Source organism: Verticillium nonalfalfae (assembly GCF_003724135.2).
Source record: "Verticillium nonalfalfae strain VnAa140/NRRL 66861 chromosome Unknown scaffold_137, whole genome shotgun sequence".
Classification (NCBI taxonomy): domain Eukaryota; kingdom Fungi; phylum Ascomycota; class Sordariomycetes; order Glomerellales; family Plectosphaerellaceae; genus Verticillium; species Verticillium nonalfalfae.
In genome coordinates, this window is record NW_021167362.1 from 3465 (window position 1) to 22982 (window position 19518).

Sequence of the window (19518 nt, forward strand, 5' to 3'; positions counted from 1 at the left end):
GACTCCCTCGGACCTCCGGCTCCTGCCCTTCCCTTGATATAAGGCGACCTCGCTGAGCTTTCGTCTACTGAGCTTTTACCCTTCCTCTTCTCAGCACCAACATTGCGACGCGACATACGTTCTACTGCAGCAGACAGAGTATCACCAAACATCAGACGTTCGGAGCATTCCTCGACCACAATCACTCGTACGCCCCAGACTACACAATACCAAAGCCATGGGTGTGATCCTGGAGTCGCGCAACGACGCGCTTGACTACAACAACGCCTACACTGGCCAAGACCACCAGTCTGAGGGTGGCTCTAGCTGGCTGTTTGCCGTTACGGCCGTCTTCTTTGTATCTTTCGTATGTTGACCTAGTCCTGGCGCCACCTTGCTTAAACTAACCGCGTTAGCTCGCTGTCGCTGCTCTGTCCTTCAAGCCTCGCAATGGAGAGAGGATCTTCCACTATCTCTTCACCATTGCTCTTCTCACTGGCACGATCGCCTACTTCTCCATGGCTTCCGGCCTTGCCTACCGACTCATCTCACAGGCCAACTCGGACAACAATGACATTCGCCAAATATACTGGGGCAAGTACGCCTTCTGGGCAGTAGCATTCCCCGTTGTCATTACGGCGCTAGACCTCCTGTCTGGTGTCTCCTGGGCCACGATTGTTTACCATGTGGCACTGTCCTGGATCTGGGTCGCCAGCTATCTCTTCTCCGCCTTCACCGACACGCACTACAAATGGGGCTTCTTCGTCTTCGGCAGCCTGGCCTGGCTCCTGCTATCTCTTAGCACTCTCACCAGTGGTCGCCGCGGTGCGTCCCGTCTCGGTGTCAGCGGTCACTACTTTGCTCTCGCCGGTTTTGTCAACTTTCTCTGGTTCCTCTACGTTCTCGCCTTCGCTCTTACGGATGCGGGATACCAGATCCGCGTCCCCGGTACACATATCTGGTTCGGTATCCTCGATCTTCTTCTGGTGCCTGTCCTTGCATTTGCCTTCGTCTTCCTGAGCGGTCGTTGGGACTATGGACGCCTGAACCTGCACTTCACTCAGTTCGGCCGCGTCCCGCAGCACCCTGGTACCTTCCCTGAGAAGGTAGCTCCTGGTGTCGGCGCCACTACTACCGGCCCTGCCGGCACTACCGCTGGCGTCGGCTCTGGCGTTGGTCACCACGGCGTTGGACACGCCGGCGTTGGTAGTGATCCCGCCTACACTGGTACTCACGGTACCAACGCGGCCCCTGTTCAGCAGGCTGTCTAAGCAACGTCTGTCTGGGCAGTAGCATACATCAATGTATCAACATCACGCAGACGATAACGGTCATGGCTTGCACAATCGAGCTTTCAAGATCCGGTGTCCACTAATAAACTTCGGTCTTCATGAAAGAGTTGGATGAAGTCCGTGAGGCCGGGTTCTCAATTGCTCAGTAATAATAGGCTACGCTTAATGAATAATTGTACGACGAAATTGGGCTATGACTGCCATTGAACATACATGTCTTGATATTTATATTTTAAACGTTTCCGCTCGATCGAGAGATAGTTTCCTCTTTGAATGTAACATGTCCCCGACAACTGATGTACCTGCCTACATTCACACAAAATCTGGTATACGCCAAAGCTCGTCGCAGGTTGAATGAGTTTGCTTGAATGGATTTGTACTTGATACCATATACACTATCAATAAATTCCATCAGACCGATTCACGCGCCCAACACCATTGAATGCATACCCTGCTCAGTCCCGGGGACACATGGCCCCCTCCACCCTTGACGAGGAATTCCTCCATCCTGACGCCGCGCAAAGCAGACGCCGCCCCGGCAGCTCCCTAGAAGCTGAGCTGCTTCATCTGCCACACGGCGACCTTGGCGCGCTCGCGGACGTCGAGCTCCGGGTCCCTCTCGAGCAAGGTCTCCAGTTTGCCCAGCATGCCGAGCTTGCGCAGCTCATGGGCGCGCAGCGCGCTGGGGCGCGAGTCCGTCTCGTCGTCCTGCCAGGTGAGGTTGCTGACGAGGTGGCAGAGCGCAACGCGGACCTCCTTGTCCTTGGATCCAAAGTGGGCAGCAAGCAGCTTGAGGAGGTCAGTCTGGGCGATGACGAGCTGGCGGTAGCGCGGGGTGCTGGCGGCCATGTGCACGAGGATGAAGACAACGGCCTCGACAATCTTGGGCTGCGGGTAGAGGACGCGAGCGGCTTCGTTGGTGGTGACTGGCGAGCCGTTGCGGCGATGGGCCGCTGGGTGGAGAACCTTGGCCTGCAGCTTTTTGGCGAGTATGTCGAAGAAGCGGTCCTGGCCGAGCTCGGTGAATAAGTGCTCAATCATGTCGGTGGATTCGGTGGCCGGATCCGATGAGGCAGGGGCTGCGGTGGCGCCGATGAGATTTCGGATGAAGTCGAGGCCTTGCTCCTGGATGGCAAGATCGTCGTTCCGTGCACGGCGCTGAGGGTTCAGCTCGGCGTCGCGGAGTATTGCTTTCTTGGTTTCAGCATGGACAGCCCAGGCGGCTGGTCGGCCGTGTGTGTCACGAGGAAGCCCCGTGGTGCCGTAGATAGACTTGGAGGGACCATCGTGGCGGTCCATCTCTACATCTCCGTCAAGGTCGTCGCCACTGTCGACCTCACCCTGCGTGTCGATCTTGGCGCGGGCGGACCACAGGGCGTCGTCTTCCGTGTCATCGCAGATAAGGCGGACAAGCCATCCTGGCTCGAGCTGCTCAAGACATAACTTCTTGACCTCGGGGCCGGCCGCATGAACAAAGTGCTTCAATGCCCACAAAGCATTGAGTCGTAGTGCCGCTGTCTGCGAACGCGCATGCTCACAAAGGATCTTCATCACGCCCCTTTCTGCAAGCATCTAAGTATGTGTCAGTAGGGACTCATGTGAGCGCGTCGTACTGAAAAAGCTCACCTCACGCATGGGGCTGACCTCGGTGACCAAATTGCACATGGCTGCTGTAGCTGCAATCTGGACATCGACGTCGGGGTGTTTCAGATAACGGAATATCGGTAACGATACGCCATGATCCACAAGTGAGGTCCGCAAGATGCTGACAGAACGCGAGTGCATGCGAACAGCGTGACAGGCGGCAATGATGACGCCCAACGTGTTGCTCCCATATCCAGAGGTTGTAGTGTCCGGGACGGGCCCGTCGGCTTCATCGGGCTTGACACGGTCCCGGGGGTTGGAAGGCTTGACGGGCGCTGTGGAGAGAGATTGGACAATCAAGGGAATGATGTCTGCGTCAACGAATGCTTTGCGATACTCGTCTCTACCCGCCGCCAGAGCGCCTATGGCCTTGAGAACGGTCTCGCGCATCCTGATACGGTGTGCTAGCAGCGGAGGCTGGCCTTCGGCGCCGAGCCGGCATGAAGGTGAGCTGCTCTCTACGTCCATACCTGTATCGGGGTTTGGAGACCATGGCCGCGCGAACGCCGTGGGCGGCACCGCTTCGTAGGCATCCTTCATCAACCGGCTCAGAATCTTGACCGCGCCACAATCAAATGCCGCCTTTTGGAGTTGCTCACTGTCTGTAATGAGACGAGAGAGGACAGCTGGAGCTCGTTCGCGGATGGCCCATGACAGCGGGGCGGATGCATCGACCAGCTGGGATGTGCTGCAGGCCAGGTCGATGGCCAAGCTCGCCCGTTCATAGTGATGGAGCATCTCGCACAGGAGAGGCACGACGAGTAGACCGATGCTTGGCTCTCTGAAGGACCGCTTTCCAAGTCCTGACCTCACCAGAGATGTCAGTAGACTGGTTGCCATCAGCCGCTCCAGGTCGCTTCGATTCCTGGACAAGGCAATGAGCCATGGAATGAGAGGGCTTTCGAGGTCTTCCGAATCGGACGTCCCGTTCTGACCGGAAGGACCATGGCGAGAGGTGTTGGTGATAGGCAAGCCATCACTGAATTTGCTCGACGCGGACCGAGAAAATGACACGGCGCCCTCCCTAGACTCAGGCGAACCAAGAGGAGGGAATGTCCCCTGTGGGCTCCCTCGCTGCTGATGGTGTGGAACTGGTGGGAGCAGAGTATCCATAGCACCGATTTGCTTCAAGTCGCTAGCTTGGAGAGTGAGCCAGGGACGAGCTGTAAGTGGTGATGGTGAAAATTGAAGATTGGGAAAGACAGCAAGAACGGGCGGCGAGCACAGCAACCTGCACGCCCTATATCGCGAATCCGACACGATAGTCGTCAATGCTTCAAGGGTGGATGCAAGACTAGATCCAGAGGACGCCGGTTGGGGAATATATTCGGCTCTCCCATCCAACGATTCTGCTCCTGGTATCACGTAACCATGAGCTACAGCGAAGCTGGCCAGCTCTTTGGCGAGCAGGTCCAGAACAGGCGAATCAGCCAGTGCTAGAGCGTGCTGTTCATCCTGGCAAAGGCGGCTGATCAAGGTGGTCACCAATGACACCGGCTGCTGTTTGACATTTAACCTCCATTGACCCGCCTGTGCCAGAATATTTGCCAGTGTTTCAATGCTTTCCGGAGCAAAGATGGCGTTTGCCAGTGTACGCAGCTCTGCAGGCGTAGAAACGCAAAGCGAGGCAGCTTCAGTCATGTTCACCAAGGCTCTCAGTGCTGTCGCAACCACCAGCGGCGGGTTGGTGTTGGGGCATGTGTTGGCCAGCAGGGCGGACAGGGCGTCGGCAGCAAGAAGGGGTTCGATGTATGATGGGCCGCCTGCTAACTGTCAGCAAGCTAACTTCGTCTCCTCGTCCAAGTCAATGCCCATACCATTGGCAAAGCTGGAGAGCACTTGTAATGCCTGTAGCCTTACGTTCTCCTCCTCTTCTAATGCCAACGAGCTGGCGGGAGGTTGTGGACGCGCGCCATTGGCCTTGTTTGGCAGTCTGCTGGACTGTAGTATACTGACGATCGGGTCAAGGGCGCCGAGCGCCACCCATGTTTCCTTCCTCCGAGTATGGCCTACAATGTCGTTTTTTAGTGAACGGAGCGCGTTCGTCTGCTCGGCGTAGGATCTTGCATTGTGGATGTAGGCGAGAAGAGGGGGATCCGAGTCGCGTGCCATGGCAGGCCCTTGGTCCGTTGGGAGCTGTAGAGACGTCCTTTGCGTTGACAGACGCGTCGCACTACCTGCATATAGTATCTTCAAACTGTGGTGTTGTCGTGCTGTCGACTAGTAAGTGTCGGGAATGGGTTTTGGGCTGCTTCGCAAACAGCTGAAACCAAGCTGTATAATGCTGGTGCTCGATGGTTTACAAATGTCGCTGCTACTTCGTGCCAGATCAGGGATTGTGGGAAAATATGTGCGAGTTGTCGCGTTCGATATAGTCGCTCGATGTGATGGAAGAAAAGTCGATGGTGGCGGTCGCACCTGGTTGGGTACGTTGAGTTGTATCTCAGTGACGCAAGGTCGATGGGTGCAGTCGCAACTCAAACCGACTTTAATCCTGGACCACCCCCACCGGAACTGAACGGCTGCGGCCCCACTCCATGTTGGCCCCAAGAACCCCAGGTTTCGTGCTAATAACTCTGGGATTACACAACCCTCCCTACCGACGTCTTCAACATAGCGATGACCAGACCGTCCTTGGCCTGAACGCGCAAGAAAATCCACTCAAGTCTTGAAGGGAGCAATCGGAGATTTTTAAAAAGCTGTACGAATTGAACCCTGTTCCATACTGAACACTTCAGCCCTAATGAGGCATCATATCGGACAACACACAGGATGCCTGTACTTCAGAGGAAGTTTACGCGAACAGTAGTGCCTGAGAAAAAACATCCATACGCTACACAATGTCACGGTAAACCGAATATAATCATAAGCCTAGCAAGTGATGCCTTTGATCGAATATCCATTAGAAGATCGGTGTCGTGAGCTATATCATTGCACAACAAACACGAATGTGAGAACGTCCCGGGTAGCTCAATTGGTTAGAGCTTTGGACTTTTAAGCATCAGCATAACAATCCAAGGGCTGTGGGTTCGAGTCCCACCTCGGGAGTCCTTTTTGCTCGAGCCGACTGACGAGTGACTGGGTTTGTCTCATTTGGCTCTCACCTTTTTTGACCATGATTTGTTTGCTTCCACCCAGACATCGTGTAAGGGGTCCGCTATGCCCACCGTGGTGGGCACGTTTACTGCCCCTCCAGCCTTGATTTGCAGCCAGGTTTTTTTTTGACGTGGGGTGCGATGGCTTGCCGGAATAGCCGCATCGTCACTGTCAAGAATGGGTGAACGAGTCGGCGCCTCCGATACCTGTAGCCTGCCCAGTAGCAGCAGGGTTTCCAAGTGTCACTGATTGAACGTTAGGCAGAACTGGTGTCGGTTCCGGTTCCTCCCACACACAATTTGGCAATCTATCTGTATGTCTAGCCCAACGAGACAATGTGTCGAGCAGGGGAAGAAGATTGGCGGCCCGTCTCAAATGCACATTGAAATGGCCGCCGACCATTCCAAAGGAAATCCGAGATCTCGAGATGTCAACTTGGGGTACATAATCCTAGCCTGCTTGTCGCTCAGTCGGTTCTAGCGTGCTGTCCCTGTTCGTCCAGTACCATCGCCGCATTGTGCCACGAGCCTGGCCTGTCTGGCAGGTCATCCGCCATGCCAAATTTCCGTGGTGCCGTGTGGGTTGACACCATGTGGAGTGGGGCGAATGGGGTGGCGGCAGACCACCCCAGGCCCGCCGCGACCGCAAGTCAGTGGAGGGGCAGGCACGCAAGGACGCTGAAAGTTCGCAAATCCGACCTGGATCCCGCCCAGTGGGAATCTGGCACCCGCCGATCGATGCTCTTCGGTCTTGCCCTGCACTGCTTTGCTCGTTTCCATCCGGGGCACTGTCCGATGCAAGCGCCTCTGCTTCATGCCCCTCACCTCCAGACTTTTCGCTTCTTTTCGACCTGAACAAGGGGCCTCTCGTCGACGGGAGCACCCCACGATGAACCGGCGAACATGTTGACAACATCTCCAAGGATTCACAGCTCCGCCAATGCCTCACCTAGCAGTTTCCACTATGCTCCCACCCGCTCCTCGCCTCAGTCTCCCTCCTCCCGGCTATCGGCCTCCCTGACGCGACGACATTCTCGATCCCATTCATCAACAGAGTCTTTGTCCTCCACTTCGCCCACGCAACAGCAACAGCAACAGCAACAGCAGCAACAGCAGTTACCGAAACATAGCCAGACACAGCCGCAGGCACAATCCCCTCACTCGCAGCCCAGGCGGTATGTTGCGGTCGACGCAGCCACGCAATACTCTCCGATGGAAGTCTCCTCAGTCACTGCCGTTCAGGCACGGCGCGACGACACAACTCCGCCCGTCAACACACCCATACCTTCCTCGCAGACCTCTGCGACTCAGCAGCCCGTACCGACAGTAGCCTTAACATCGGCAGCACGGACCCAACAGCCCATACTCAACGAGCCCGCATCACAGACGTCTGCACTGCGGCAAGCCAGCGACAATACGCTGTCTCCAGGAAAGCGTCGCAAGTCGCAAGACCATGGCGCTCACGCGCAGACCGATCTTTCCATCATCGCTGACGCCGAGGCCGCCAACGCACCTAAGAGGCAGAGGCCGGCACCGGCGCCCCAGAAAGTCCTGCCTCTACGATACGAACTCGGCACGACCGAAGACATGGTGGTTCTGATCGCCCACATGCTCTCCGAGCTGATCGAGACCAATGATGCGCTTGCTCTACAGTCTGGGAATCTGACTAGGTTTCATTCCAGGTAAGTCGACCTATGCGCGATTACTTTGATTCCGAGTTGCGCACTCACACCTGTTGGCGCACAGAACCGCGCCGAGCATATCCGTCCTTGAATACCTTAACCGGCTAGCCAAGCATGCGACATTGACGCCGCCGCTCCTACTGTCCATGGTCTACTACATTGATCGCCTCTGCGCCCTCTACCCCGAATTCACCATCAACACTCTCACGGTGCACCGCTTCCTCATCACTGCTGCTACCGTGGCCGCCAAAGGTCTGTCCGACTCGTTCTGGAATAACACTACATATGCGCGCGTGGGCGGTGTCAAGGTCGCCGAGCTCAAGCTCCTCGAGCTCGAGTTTCTATACCGCGTCGACTGGAAGATCGTACCGAACCCGGAGGTACTGGTGGCGTACTACCGCGGCCTCATCGAGCGATGTCCAGGTTACGCTCTTGAAGGAGACGATCAAGTCGGTGCAAACACTGATGACGGTCCAAGTAAGGAAGAGGACGACTCTAGTGACATCTCGGACGATACCGACGAGGAGGAGAATAACGGGTCGCCTGGGGAGGATACGCCGGCAGACGGCCCTCCTCAGCGCAATAATGCATGATCAGCCTTCACGCTCTACTTTCCATAAATGGTTCTTTTTTTGTCTTCCGCGCGCTGGCTTCGCTCAGCGCGCATGGGGGCGTACATAGTAGGGGCATTGGGGCATCATTGCTTTTGGTTGAGGTTTTCAAGCAACGTCGGCGTTTGGGGATGCCATATTGTCAGCATGAATTTATCTTTGTACGACGAGAGCATGCAAGGCACCCGACCTGCAGGCTGGCCAATCTGCTGTGATTCCGTGTGTCTGACTGTCGCATACAGTCGGTCTTCGTCCACAATTATTGCCAAGTTGTTTCTTGGGGTAAGCGCACTCGTTCGATGCCTTCAGATAATTGATACAGCGGGAGCGAGAGCACAAATGCCGTCAGAGGTGGTCCTGGTCCTCATGTCTGGCATGTTTTGTGTCACGAAAAGGGGACTTTCAGCATGCCACTCATGTTTGGGCAGGTGCGTAGTGGCAGCACCTGCCTTCCCTTGTCTTGCCTAGGTATCCTCCTTCCACAGCTTCTGCAGATAAAATCCAACAAAAGCCATTTTCTGTAACTCGGTTGTATGTACACATGTATGCTCACAACTTTTGTCAAGGTACACCCTTCGTCAAGCAAGCTGGCTCGGCGGAACAGACCCTGAACCCCACGTCACTACCTTGGCCCGAGAGACAAGGTCGTGGCAAGGAAATAACCGAGGATGCCGCCGAGGAAGAAAGCAACCGCTAGAGGTCAGTAGTGATTCGACGCTCGTCCATACGATGAGTTGATCCTGATTGAGCCAGCAGCCAAAGGGGGTGCCCACTTGGAAACACTACCTGATAACAGTCGAGCTCGCACCTTGGTACGGGCAACGCTTACAGATGTATCAAAGGGAACGATTGATTCACAGGCGTACACGCTCCCGAAATCCCACGATGTTGACGAAGAGCTTCTCGCGGATGAGAAAAGTCGGTCAAGAAGAGGGTACAAAGCTGGAGCCAGGTCCTGCCGCGAGGATCATGATGGCCCTTCTGGCTCAAAGTCAGTCAACCACGTGTCCGCACGAGGAGTCATGCGATTGATCACATCTCTAGCCCCCAGCTTTCTCCGGGCTTTCAGGAGAAAGGATCCTGGTCTGCCGATGTGCAACGGTGCACAACGACCATCTTTGAGGAGACACAGGAGGCCGTTGGCAAGTGGAAACAGCGGAGGTGGGCACCTTCGCACACATTATTGCGGCTCTATATCTGCTGATACATGATAGCACGGAAAAAGAGGGAAAGGTTCTGGCTCTGCTGAGCCAGACCTATCCATCTTCAACACCTCACCAGTCTTCAGTAGGAGATGGGAGGGCGAAGCCGGAGCTCTACATCATCGGCTCTCGGGTTATGCAACGATGTCATCAACTTCTGGAGCTCTACCGTGAGTTCAACACGCAACTAGCGGATGACAGTACCAATGTAGACGACCCCGAATGGCTGCACGATGCCGAGCGCATGTCAGAAATGCTTGAACGGGGTAATCAGTTTGGCAAAGAATTGGTGGACACAATGGTACAGCCTGTAAAGCAGCCACGCTTGCCAATGATAGACGCCGAAAACGCCAAAGACACAGACTTGATGGCAATCGAGATGTTCGATGGCGCAGAGATGCTGTTGGACGACACTTGGGGACGCACTGTCAGGATCCATCTGGATGCATTTGAGACTCTTCTTGGTAAAGAAGCCGATCATTTATGAGCAGGACGCGCACAGCTCCAAGTGTATGAAGGGACTTCCATCAATCGAATGGGTCGTAAAGATGAATAACAAAGAGTCTGCTCCCTGCATGTAATTTGCGACCTGTTTGATGACCCGGTCGAGGTTGTAGCTCACTGCAAAGAGTGTAAGTCAGGGTCGGGGTATTGCCAAGTCCTTTCGGTGAAACCCTTGGTGCCCCTCCTCTTGACCGAGGGCCGACCCACTCTATTTTCTCGCCCGTATTCCACGGGCTCGGGGCAAGTTCTGACTCGCTAGGCCTAATAGGAACTAGTGTGTCGCTTATCCCACAAACCGCCTCAATTCCATTTTCCTCACCTTACCTGTGTGCGAACTTTCTCTCCCGGTCCCTCCTGTCCAAATTTTCGACGACCATCACGACAACACCCTCTCCGCGGCCGGATTTGACGTGAAAAGCTGGTTTGTTCAGTCCTTCAAGCACCCTTTGTGGTATTCGCCTGCCACTCCAAAACTCGCGGCTAACCTTTGTACTCGAATAGCCAAAATGGGTGCCCTTAAGTACGTCGAGGAGCTTCAGAAGAAGAAGCAGAGCGATGTTATGCTCTTCCTTCTCCGCGTTCGCTGCTGGGAGGTACGATGAAACCCGAATACTCTACAAGGCTGTGGGCGGGAACAATCTTCTAGCTGGTCTGTCGTCGAGAGAAATATTTTCTCTCCATCGGCGGACCAGGAATTTTGGGCGTTCCCGTCTTTGCTATACACTCGTTGAACATTTGCTGAGAGTGCATCAATATAGCTCCGTCAACTGAACGTTATTCACCGCGCCTCGCGCCCCTCGCGCCCCGACAAGGCCCGCCGCCTCGGATACAAGGCCAAGCAGGGCTATGTCATCTACCGCGTCCGCGTCCGCCGTGGTGGTCGCAAGAAGCCCGCCAAGAAGGGTGCCACCTTCGGTACGCTACCTCAGATGTCAGGAGATATTGGGATGGCAGATGGCTAATACATAATGCAGGCAAGCCCACCAACCAGGGTATCAACCAGCTGAAGTACCAGCGCTCGCTCAAGTCGACCGCTGAGTCCCGTGTCGGCCGCCGCTGCGCCAACTTGCGCGTCCTCAACTCCTACTGGATCAACCAGGACTCGACCTACAAGTACTACGAGGTCATCCTCGTTGACCCCCAGCACAAGGCCATCCGTATCGACCCCCGCATCAACTGGATCGTCGCCCCCGTCCACAAGCACCGCGAGGAGCGTGGCCTCACCGCCACCGGCAAGAAGTCCCGTGGTCTCAACAAGGGCCACCGCTACAACAAGACCAAGGCTGGCCGCAGAAAGACTTGGCTCCGCCACAACACCCTCTCCCTGTGGCGCTACCGGTAAGCTCGCAGCCGCGGCTGCTAGCGAAAAGGTTGTTTCCGGTGATGGAAAAGGCTGTGTGCCGGTTCATGAGGATGGCCATGGTGTTTACCGCGCCTGGATGATGGTACTACGACATTGGCTCCTGCTTCTGGCCCTTGATATCATGCGATGGAGTGGCCCGGCTAGGCCAGGAATTCAGATACTCGGAAAATGAGATCCCATTCTGAGGCGTTTATTGGCTTCGGTTGTTTTAAATCTGTCGTGATGTTGGTGACCGTGATGGTGGGCCCGCATGTTTATTTGGTCAAGGTAAAGTCTCCTCAAATGACGTTGACTGCGTTGAAGAAAAAAACAGCTCGCCGTCGAGGCGCTACTCCCACAATCCATGGTTGAGTAGATGCGTCGGGATGGTTGCAGCGTATTCCAACAATAGCAGTGTACCGCGGCTACTGAACCACACGGAGCCGATAACAGATCCATTTAGAAATTTGTAAGGCTCGAGCCACCTGAAATTTCAAGTGCCGCCTCGAAGCGCCAGCTGTTTAGCGCCCTGAGAAGAGGATCTCATTATCTCGTCAAGAATATTTCACAGCAAAATGAGCAGTGTTCATGCATGACTATGCTCCAGGACAAGTGCCCGTATGTCGTTAGATCTTCGACCCGCCATCTGATCCTGATTTTTTTTGTCAAGCGTCATTCTTCGGTCGTCTGTCCCAGGTTGTCGCACATGTTGAGGCCAGAACAGACAAGGGTGGCAAGCCTCTGCACCATGGCTGAGCTGCGCTTCGGTTCCCGATGCGGGTCACGGGGATTCTCTGGCACCTCTCTCATCAAATTCCGAGGCGTTATGGTGGACGTGAATTGTCGCCTGCCATGCTTCCATCATCAGAAGGTCGGAAATATCTACTGCATGATGTGGTTGAGGTTGGGTTTTTGGCCGGCGGTTGCGGTCGTTGGGCTAAAGCCGGACCTGAAACGAGATACATGGGGCTGACATCCAATCACAACCGCGCAACCGCTCAACGTGAGTCTTCTTTCGACTTCGTCCCACGTATCCCTTGTCAATCCATTTTGCCCAGGGCTTCAATCTGTCGAAGACGGGCCAGGTACCGATGACTCGATTGGTTGACAGCTCTGTGTGCTCTTCTCAGCTTCTCGTGGCTTTTGACCATACCTTGCTGCCTTTGAGTATGGGAATAACTTGCCGTCGAGTCGAGATCGGTTCCTCTGCCTCACAGCACGCGCCGACATCGACCCTGCCCGGACTCCGAATGCCTGGGAGTGACTCAAGAAGAAGCATTGAACATGCGAGCTGCCGCTCAAGCGGGCTCTAGAACGCACCGGACAGGGAGGGCAGCGAGCTTGACCCGGACGAGACCCCTGAGGCTTCTGGCGACAATTGTTTCGCGCCGCCGAATTGATTGGACGTGACGCGCTGAAAACTACTTGTTCTTCTACTTAGATGTCTCGATTGCAGAGCCTGGTCCCGAATGAAACTGCGTCCTGTACAATAGGCATGAACGCTATTAAAGGCAGCGACTCCCTTTGTCTCCTCTTGTGCCTACCATCACGACAATTCCTTCCAACTGCCTTGCAAAGAGAGGTTTTTGGTTTATTCACGACCTGAACAATGCACTGATCTACGACAATCTTTCCTTCGACCTCTATTTCCTTATTGTACAGCTGACCCATAACCTTCTTTGAGATTACCATTGGACTGGCTTCCAATCCTCTCTCTACTCTGAATTTCCATAACCTTCACCCTGGCTTCCAAAACGTTCACTATCATTTCAATCACCATCGATCAACCAAGGGCTGCAGTACAGAAAATCAAACTGAAGCATATCATCGCCCCCCAGACCATCTCTTAGGTGACTCGTCTGCAATATCGTAAGGTACCTTGACTCCAGCGCTGCATGGCCCGACTAACATGCCGAAGACCGCTACATCCTACCAGGCCTTCTAAGATGTTTAATCTTTCCGAGAACTCCCGTCTGCGTGGCTCAGGCCACCTGATCCTCAATGTCTTCCGCGCCTTCAACATTATAGGTCTGCTCGCCGTTGCCGTCGCGAGTTGGGTCCTCATTGTCATGTCTGGTCTGACGGGCAATTTCTTCTTCTTCGAGGCTATCTCCCATGCCTTCACCTCTGCCACCGCAGCTCTCCTAATCTGCTCGGAGCTGAACCTCTTCAAGCGTTACTTTGCCACACGCTGGCCCATTCTCTCCCCCTACCACGGTCTGACCTGGCTCGGCATTGCCATGGTGGTGATGGGGTGCCACATTCTGGGGAACCTCAACCGTCGTTCTGTCACCTCTAAGAACATGGGCCCCCATCTCTGGCGCCTCGTTCTTGCGGCCGGCATTCTCTCCATTACTTTCGGCTTCTTTAACATTGTCTCTTCTCTTGTCTTCCGCGACTCGGACAACGGCATCACCGCCCGCAACATCCGCAGCGACGGCGCCATTGCGACCTCGTCCACAAAAAACTCCTTCACCGACGCCTATTCTACGCGCTCCAACTCAGTTCGCAACGAAAAGTCCTTCCGTCGGCTCACGCAGAAGATCGCTCCATGGGCTGCCAGCGGCAAGCTCAAGATCAGCAAGCCCATCCGCGTCGCGGATGATGACGTCGAGGCGAAGGGTCACGACGACCAGCATAGCAACCCCTATCCTGAGGACAGGTCGAGCCCCATCATGCCCGAAGTTGCACGTCCGCCGACAGCGCTTCATCCCATCAACACTCGCTTCACGAGCTACAGCGAGGCGAGCCACATGAACCGCTTCTAGACGAATGGCCGGGGGAGAGAAAAAGTGGATGGAGGCTGGTGAGACGGCGTTCAGGACATTAGCTTTCTTTGATAGCGTTGTACTTTTTACAGAATACCCAGATGTCATGGGGTGTGCTTAATTCCGCTGCTCTTGAGAATAGTAACGGCGCCGCAAATCAACTTGATTTAGTATTGAGTCATTCTCTTGGTTTGTGTGTTGAGCTCGAGGGTGAGCAGTCTCGATGGGTGTCCTACCAAGCCTTTGCAGTTCCCATGACCAAGTGGTGTGCAATGTTGAAAAAAAGTGGTATTCCAATGTTGACTCTCTGACACTCGAAGGCGTACAAGCTTAAATACAGGGCGGCAGCTTGTCAAGCGCTGCATAGCGAAGGCCTGTATTTCGCCAGATGTAATGAGTATAGAAGCACGGTGCTTAGATTTGAGCAAGAAACATACGCACTGTATGCACCATGTCTATGGCCGCTCACGTGATGTGCGTAGGCAAAGCAAGTCGACAACAGGGCGGATCAAGTTAGCGTCACCTGCTCCGTCTGTGTCTGCGACTGACTGATCAGGTAGCTGTCGCTAGGTACTCCAACTTCTTGCGACGTCTGCCTCCACTTCCATTCTTCCAACCTCGACAGCTAACCCAACAGCATCCTTTCATTTTCACTCGCCTCAAGCACCGATGCGGCTGTAGCTGTAATTGTGTTCGCTGTTTTGTAATCGCGGCGCTCCTATCATTGAGCCATTGCTTTTCGGCAGGCATTCGACGTCGACTTCCGATCCCGACACGATCTGCCACTCACGCGACCCTTGCTTGCGCCTTTCGACTCGAAGCCAAACAACTCTGTCATCCTGACATCCTCTCCGAACAAACAGCCGCAGGGTGATACCCTGTCGGCATCTCGTTGATCTGTGTGGACTGGTTGGGCTTCTGCGGTGGTAATTCGATCAGGAGGATCTGGTTGGACGCAAGAATTGAAGCAAGCAAGCAAGATTGTGCGCCCTGTTCCACGTTCACGTCCCCAATAAGGCCGCTCATTACTGTGCTGCTAGAGGGCGCCATCGCGCGTTCTTTCTCTTCCATACAAAATAGGCTGGGGATCTTCCTTCCTGCCAGTGTTTTCGGTGATCACAGTTTACGTGTTTTCTGGCTCGCCCGGTGGCAGGATTCGTTGCCAACTGGCCAACGGCCATTTTTCGTATCCTGGGCAAGTAGCGAGTTGCAACATTGCAAGCATCACTTCTGATTCTTGGAGAGCGTGTTTCCGTGCTCGTCGCCATGTCCCACAACGAACAGTCGGGCGCCGACGTGGCAGAGGACTACAAGCAGGCTTTGGAGGATCTGAACTCAACCAACAGGGCCGACATCAGCACGTTGACGACTATTGCGCGAGAGAATACCGAGCACGCCCAAATCATCACAGATATTCTTCAGAGGCATATCATGAAAGTAAGCCACAAGCCGTTCCTCGCGAAATTGCGCAGACTTTTGCGCTTCAGTCTCTGGTATACTTGGCCTTGACCCTACAAATGCTGACATGGTCCGCAGGCACCGGCGCACAAGAAGCTGCCTGCTATATATGTTCTCGACTCGATCGTAAAAAACGTCGGCACACCCTACACTCTATTTTTTGGAGCTCAGCTTTTCCAGACCTTTATGGAGGCCTATGCTGCCGTGGACGGCCATGTCCGTCGCAAGATGGAGGAGACGCTGCAGACGTGGAAGCAACCTGTGCCTCAGTCGCTCGACGACAGGCCTGTGTTCCCGCCAGAAGTCACGAAGCCGATCGAGGAATCGTTGAACAAAGCGCGGAATTCAGCTTTGGCCCTCCAGGCGCAAGGTCGTGGACACCCCGTGGGTAGAGCCCGTGGCGCAGGAATTCATAGGGCAACGCCGACACCACCCGGCATGAGGCCAGGATCGAGCCAACCCGGATATCCTGGCCCGCCACCTCATGCACAGCAGCAACAGCTCAACGGCAGCCGGCCATCTAGCGTTCAACAACAGCAGGCACCGGCACCCTATCCCGTAAGTCATCATGTGAACCAGAATACCGCACCATTTTTGCTGACCGCTCAACGCGCAGCCGCCACAGGCATATGGCGGCCTCCAGCCTACTGCTGCTGTCCCTACACCGTTTCAGGCGTCGCCGTCGCAGCATCATTCCGTGAACATTGCCGTGTTGAAACATGACATCCAGGAGCTCATCGCCGCCTCCGCGTTGGAAGCGGCGCAGTATCCGCACGATGGGGTTATTAAGGCGAGGCTGCAGGGGTTGCATGATTTACAAAGGTTGCTTCAAACCCAGGACATGCCGCAGGATCATTTGATTCTCATTAAAAATCAAGTAGCCGATCTCGCTTTAAAAGTGAGGCCACAGTCGGTCCCAAGCTCTGCCCCTATCGCTGCTGCTACGCCCGTATCATATCACCCACCGCCGCCTGCACCCGTGGCGCATATAGCGCCGCAGCCAGCTTCAGTCACACTTGATTCTCTGCTTGGCCAGGGCGCGCTGGCGAGTCTTTTGGCTCGGCAGTCTGCGACGCCGCAGGCGCAAACGCCGGCGCCAGCTCCGCCGCCTTATGCCGGCATGCCGATTCGATCGCCTCAGCCGCCCGTGGCCGAGCCGCAACGACAGTCTAGCGCGGCACCGACCCCGGATCCGATGGCGTTGCTCGCCGGTCTGCGCATGGCCGGCCTCCTGGGCGGCACGCCTACGACTACACCGCCGGTACCGACACCAATACCCAACCTGCCCCACCCTGGGCTGTCTCTGCCATCGCTCGGGGGTGTTCCTCCTCCACCGCCACCCGGAGGGGTACCGCCGCCAGGGGCAGGTATCATACCTCCAAACATCGCGAGTTTGCTTAGCGGCAGTAACCTGCCGCTCTCCGTGCGTATGATGGACCAAATACAGCTTAATTCAACGTCACTAAAGCAAGAGTACGTCGTATCCTTTACATTATCACGCTCGAGATCCCAAGGTTGACTTTTCGGTTCAGGTTTCGCGCTCATCTACTTCCGTCCCTTTTTGATGCTCTCGGCCCGCAGTGCACGCAGTGCGGTCGACGGTTCACGAAGGACGAGGACGGGCGCAAGAAGAAGACGGCGCACATGGACTGGCACTTTCAAGTCCACCACCGCCTAGCGGAAGCAGAGCGCCGCGGGCAGCATCGCAGTTGGTACGTAGACCACTCGGACTGGGTGGCTTCGCGCGAGGTTGTGGACGCCGACCATGCCAAGGAGGCAGCCGAGGCGGCGGCACGACAAGACAGCGGGGCCCACGGTAGCGGCGGTGCCGGCGGGAAGGGCTCGTCGCAGGTTCCGTACATTGCGGTGCCTGATGCCTCGGCGGGGGTCAACACGACGTGCCCGATCTGCCAGGAGGAATTCGAGAACAAGTGGCTCGACACGGCGCAGGAGTGGGTTTGGCTGGATGCCAAGCTCGTGGGGAACAGGGCTTATCATGCGAGCTGCCATGCTGAAGCGACAATGGTGCGGGACGCCACGCCGGCGAGGGGGACGCCGGAGCCTGTCTTAGGGAAGCGCAAGGCGGAGGTGAGTGGCCTGTCCTGATCTGCGATTCCTGAGGGGGAGAGGCTGATGTTTCTTGACAGGACGAACTCAAGAATGCGAGGCGGCTCAAGATGGAATCTGCATGAGCCAGAAGAAGCCTTGCAGATAATACAAGCGCATCAGCAGACGAATAGACATGACTACAGCACTATAGCAACGCCTCGTCTCCAGATATCGAAGGAAATGACTTGCAAATATTCAGGAAAGAAAAGAACCCTCTCCAGACTAGCATGGTTGAGTGGTGTGCGAAGTCCGAGGCATCCTGCAATTCGCACAGGACACAAGGGAACAGACCTTCATCGACAAAATACAACTTGGTCATCATGGGTGCATCGTGAAGCAATTTCAGGAGGTGTCAAGGCGTTCACATGGTTGATTTCGTTCCAGAACGTTGCACGTGCCAGGCCAGGCCCAGCGCCGGAGTCAGACAGCGGAGAGCGCGTTTGGAGATGGTCCGCCGCACATCGGATCATGTAGGCGAGAGATGGTTGGCAGCCGAGAAGCGATCGGCAACGGAGTCGGGTGTGGGATTGGCTCAGGATCATGGCTTGGCGACCGCCACGATGGGGAGAGCGGCATCTGTAATGGACCTTGTGGTTCGAAAGTATACAAGGCAGGGTCTCGATAGGGTCCAGGGCGAAATAGACGGTGGTTCCAAGCCGATAGCCGATTTTAATTGAACCCACGAGTTTCATGCCCGTCTTGCTGTGTTCTTCTTCACGTGAGGCTCTGGAGGAGTACTCGGTTCAAGCAGCGGCATTGTAGCCATATGTTCCGACTTGCCTTTGTCCCACCGCTCCCGTCGGAGCCATTGATCAGGCTTTTCCCACTTTTCGATGACTCGAAGGTTCCGTTCAGCGCTCGGAGGCGATGAAGGGCAGGTAAAGATCATCAGTTCGACAACGTCAGCGGGGCTCAGCATCCCCTCTTTTCCTTGGGGCCGAGTACGGGGCATGGGACAAGTGTTTGGCTCTGACGACAGAGGGGGGCTAAGAGCCTAGAAGCGGAATCCCCACAGGAGCTTTCGCGTCTGTGGTGCCCTGTCTGCCGTCGCCTTGGTTGTACGCTAGGGAGGAGGCGGTCTCCCCTTGTTCGTGTGCTGCAAGCCCGCGTCCAGGAATCGCATTCTTTTTCCGTCTGATGGTCATGACTGGGAACGGTAGATCTCGACCTTCGGATTCAGTGGTACAGAACGGTACGATGGAGTTGTGAAATCTCTGCGCTCTCGCCTGGTCAAATCGGCTACCGGGCATGGGGAAAGGCGGTCAGAAATGGTTGAGGTTGCCGAGAGGGTGCGCATCGTGGGATGGCGGGGAAGGGCCTTTGTGTGTGTCTCGTCTCGCCGGAGGTAGGATCAGCGTGACCAGTACTTTATCTCGTGAGTTCCTTGCTGGAGGGGATGATCCCGTTGAGATGGATTCTGGCTGCCGCGTAGCTGCAGGCGGCGCGGCGTGCAGGCTGGGCATGGAGGGCTGGAGCGGTCGCATACGCTGAAAAGTGCTTGGAGGCTTGGGGGGTTCTGAAAGGAGGATAGAATACGTGGGGGGGTTGAAGCTCGAGGGCATGGGTATTGTGGGGTTGCGGTGGAGGGGGTGGAGGGGTCCAAGGCTGGATTTCAGACAGTGATTGTGTTTTTTCTTTGGTGTTTTGCCACAAGGGTCCCTTTTTTCGCCCCTTTGCCCCCTCCGTTGATCTTGGAACCAACCTGCTCTGTCCTGGGAAGCCACCGTTCAGTGCGCTTGCCGTTCCGCCGGGGCCGGTCTCGGGCTGTCAGCGCATCAGGCACTGACTGGACATTGTACCTACCTACATCTTGGGCACGCAGTAGTGGCGGA

General features: G+C 55.5%; 6 protein-coding genes and 1 non-coding gene across 7 annotated transcripts; 6 read left to right on the forward strand and 1 right to left on the reverse strand.

Moving 5' to 3' along the window:
- Window positions 1-217: 217 nt before the first annotated feature.
- On the forward strand, window positions 218-1250 carry D7B24_001714 (uncharacterized protein; the record flags this gene model as incomplete). Its single annotated transcript, XM_028635936.1, has 2 exons — window positions 218-346; window positions 396-1250. The coding sequence occupies 2 exons, from the start codon at window positions 218-220 to the stop codon at window positions 1248-1250; spliced, it is 984 nt and encodes a 327-aa protein (XP_028491668.1).
- A 567-nt stretch (window positions 1251-1817) lies between these two features.
- Window positions 1818-5639, reverse strand: D7B24_001715 (uncharacterized protein; the record flags this gene model as incomplete). Its single annotated transcript, XM_028635937.1, has 5 exons — window positions 1818-2843; window positions 2898-4678; window positions 4733-5051; window positions 5334-5437; window positions 5630-5639. The coding sequence occupies 5 exons, from the start codon at window positions 5637-5639 to the stop codon at window positions 1818-1820; spliced, it is 3240 nt and encodes a 1079-aa protein (XP_028491669.1).
- Window positions 5640-5874: 235 nt separating this feature from the next.
- D7B24_001716 lies at window positions 5875-5963 on the forward strand. The gene has a single exon. It is a non-coding gene; the product is annotated as a tRNA-Lys (tRNA).
- Window positions 5964-6913: 950 nt separating this feature from the next.
- Window positions 6914-8285, forward strand: D7B24_001717 (uncharacterized protein; the record flags this gene model as incomplete). The annotated part of the gene is made up of 2 exons (XM_028635938.1): window positions 6914-7692; window positions 7757-8285. 2 exons carry the CDS (start codon window positions 6914-6916, stop codon window positions 8283-8285), a joined length of 1308 nt encoding a protein of 435 aa, XP_028491670.1.
- Window positions 8286-9188: 903 nt separating this feature from the next.
- On the forward strand, window positions 9189-11351 carry RPL15 (60S ribosomal protein L15; the record flags this gene model as incomplete). The annotated part of the gene is made up of 6 exons (XM_028635939.1): window positions 9189-9221; window positions 9355-9464; window positions 9518-9771; window positions 10511-10602; window positions 10768-10924; window positions 10984-11351. 6 exons carry the CDS (start codon window positions 9189-9191, stop codon window positions 11349-11351), a joined length of 1014 nt encoding a protein of 337 aa, XP_028491671.1.
- A 1946-nt stretch (window positions 11352-13297) lies between these two features.
- Window positions 13298-14119, forward strand: D7B24_001719 (uncharacterized protein; the record flags this gene model as incomplete). The annotated part of the gene is made up of 1 exon (XM_028635940.1): window positions 13298-14119. One exon carries the CDS (start codon window positions 13298-13300, stop codon window positions 14117-14119), a length of 822 nt encoding a protein of 273 aa, XP_028491672.1.
- Window positions 14120-15385: 1266 nt separating this feature from the next.
- D7B24_001720 (uncharacterized protein) lies at window positions 15386-17769 on the forward strand (the record flags this gene model as incomplete). The annotated part of the gene is made up of 5 exons (XM_028635941.1): window positions 15386-15556; window positions 15656-16135; window positions 16194-17050; window positions 17110-17665; window positions 17725-17769. The coding sequence occupies 5 exons, from the start codon at window positions 15386-15388 to the stop codon at window positions 17767-17769; spliced, it is 2109 nt and encodes a 702-aa protein (XP_028491673.1).
- Between the last annotated feature and the right edge of the window lie 1749 nt (window positions 17770-19518).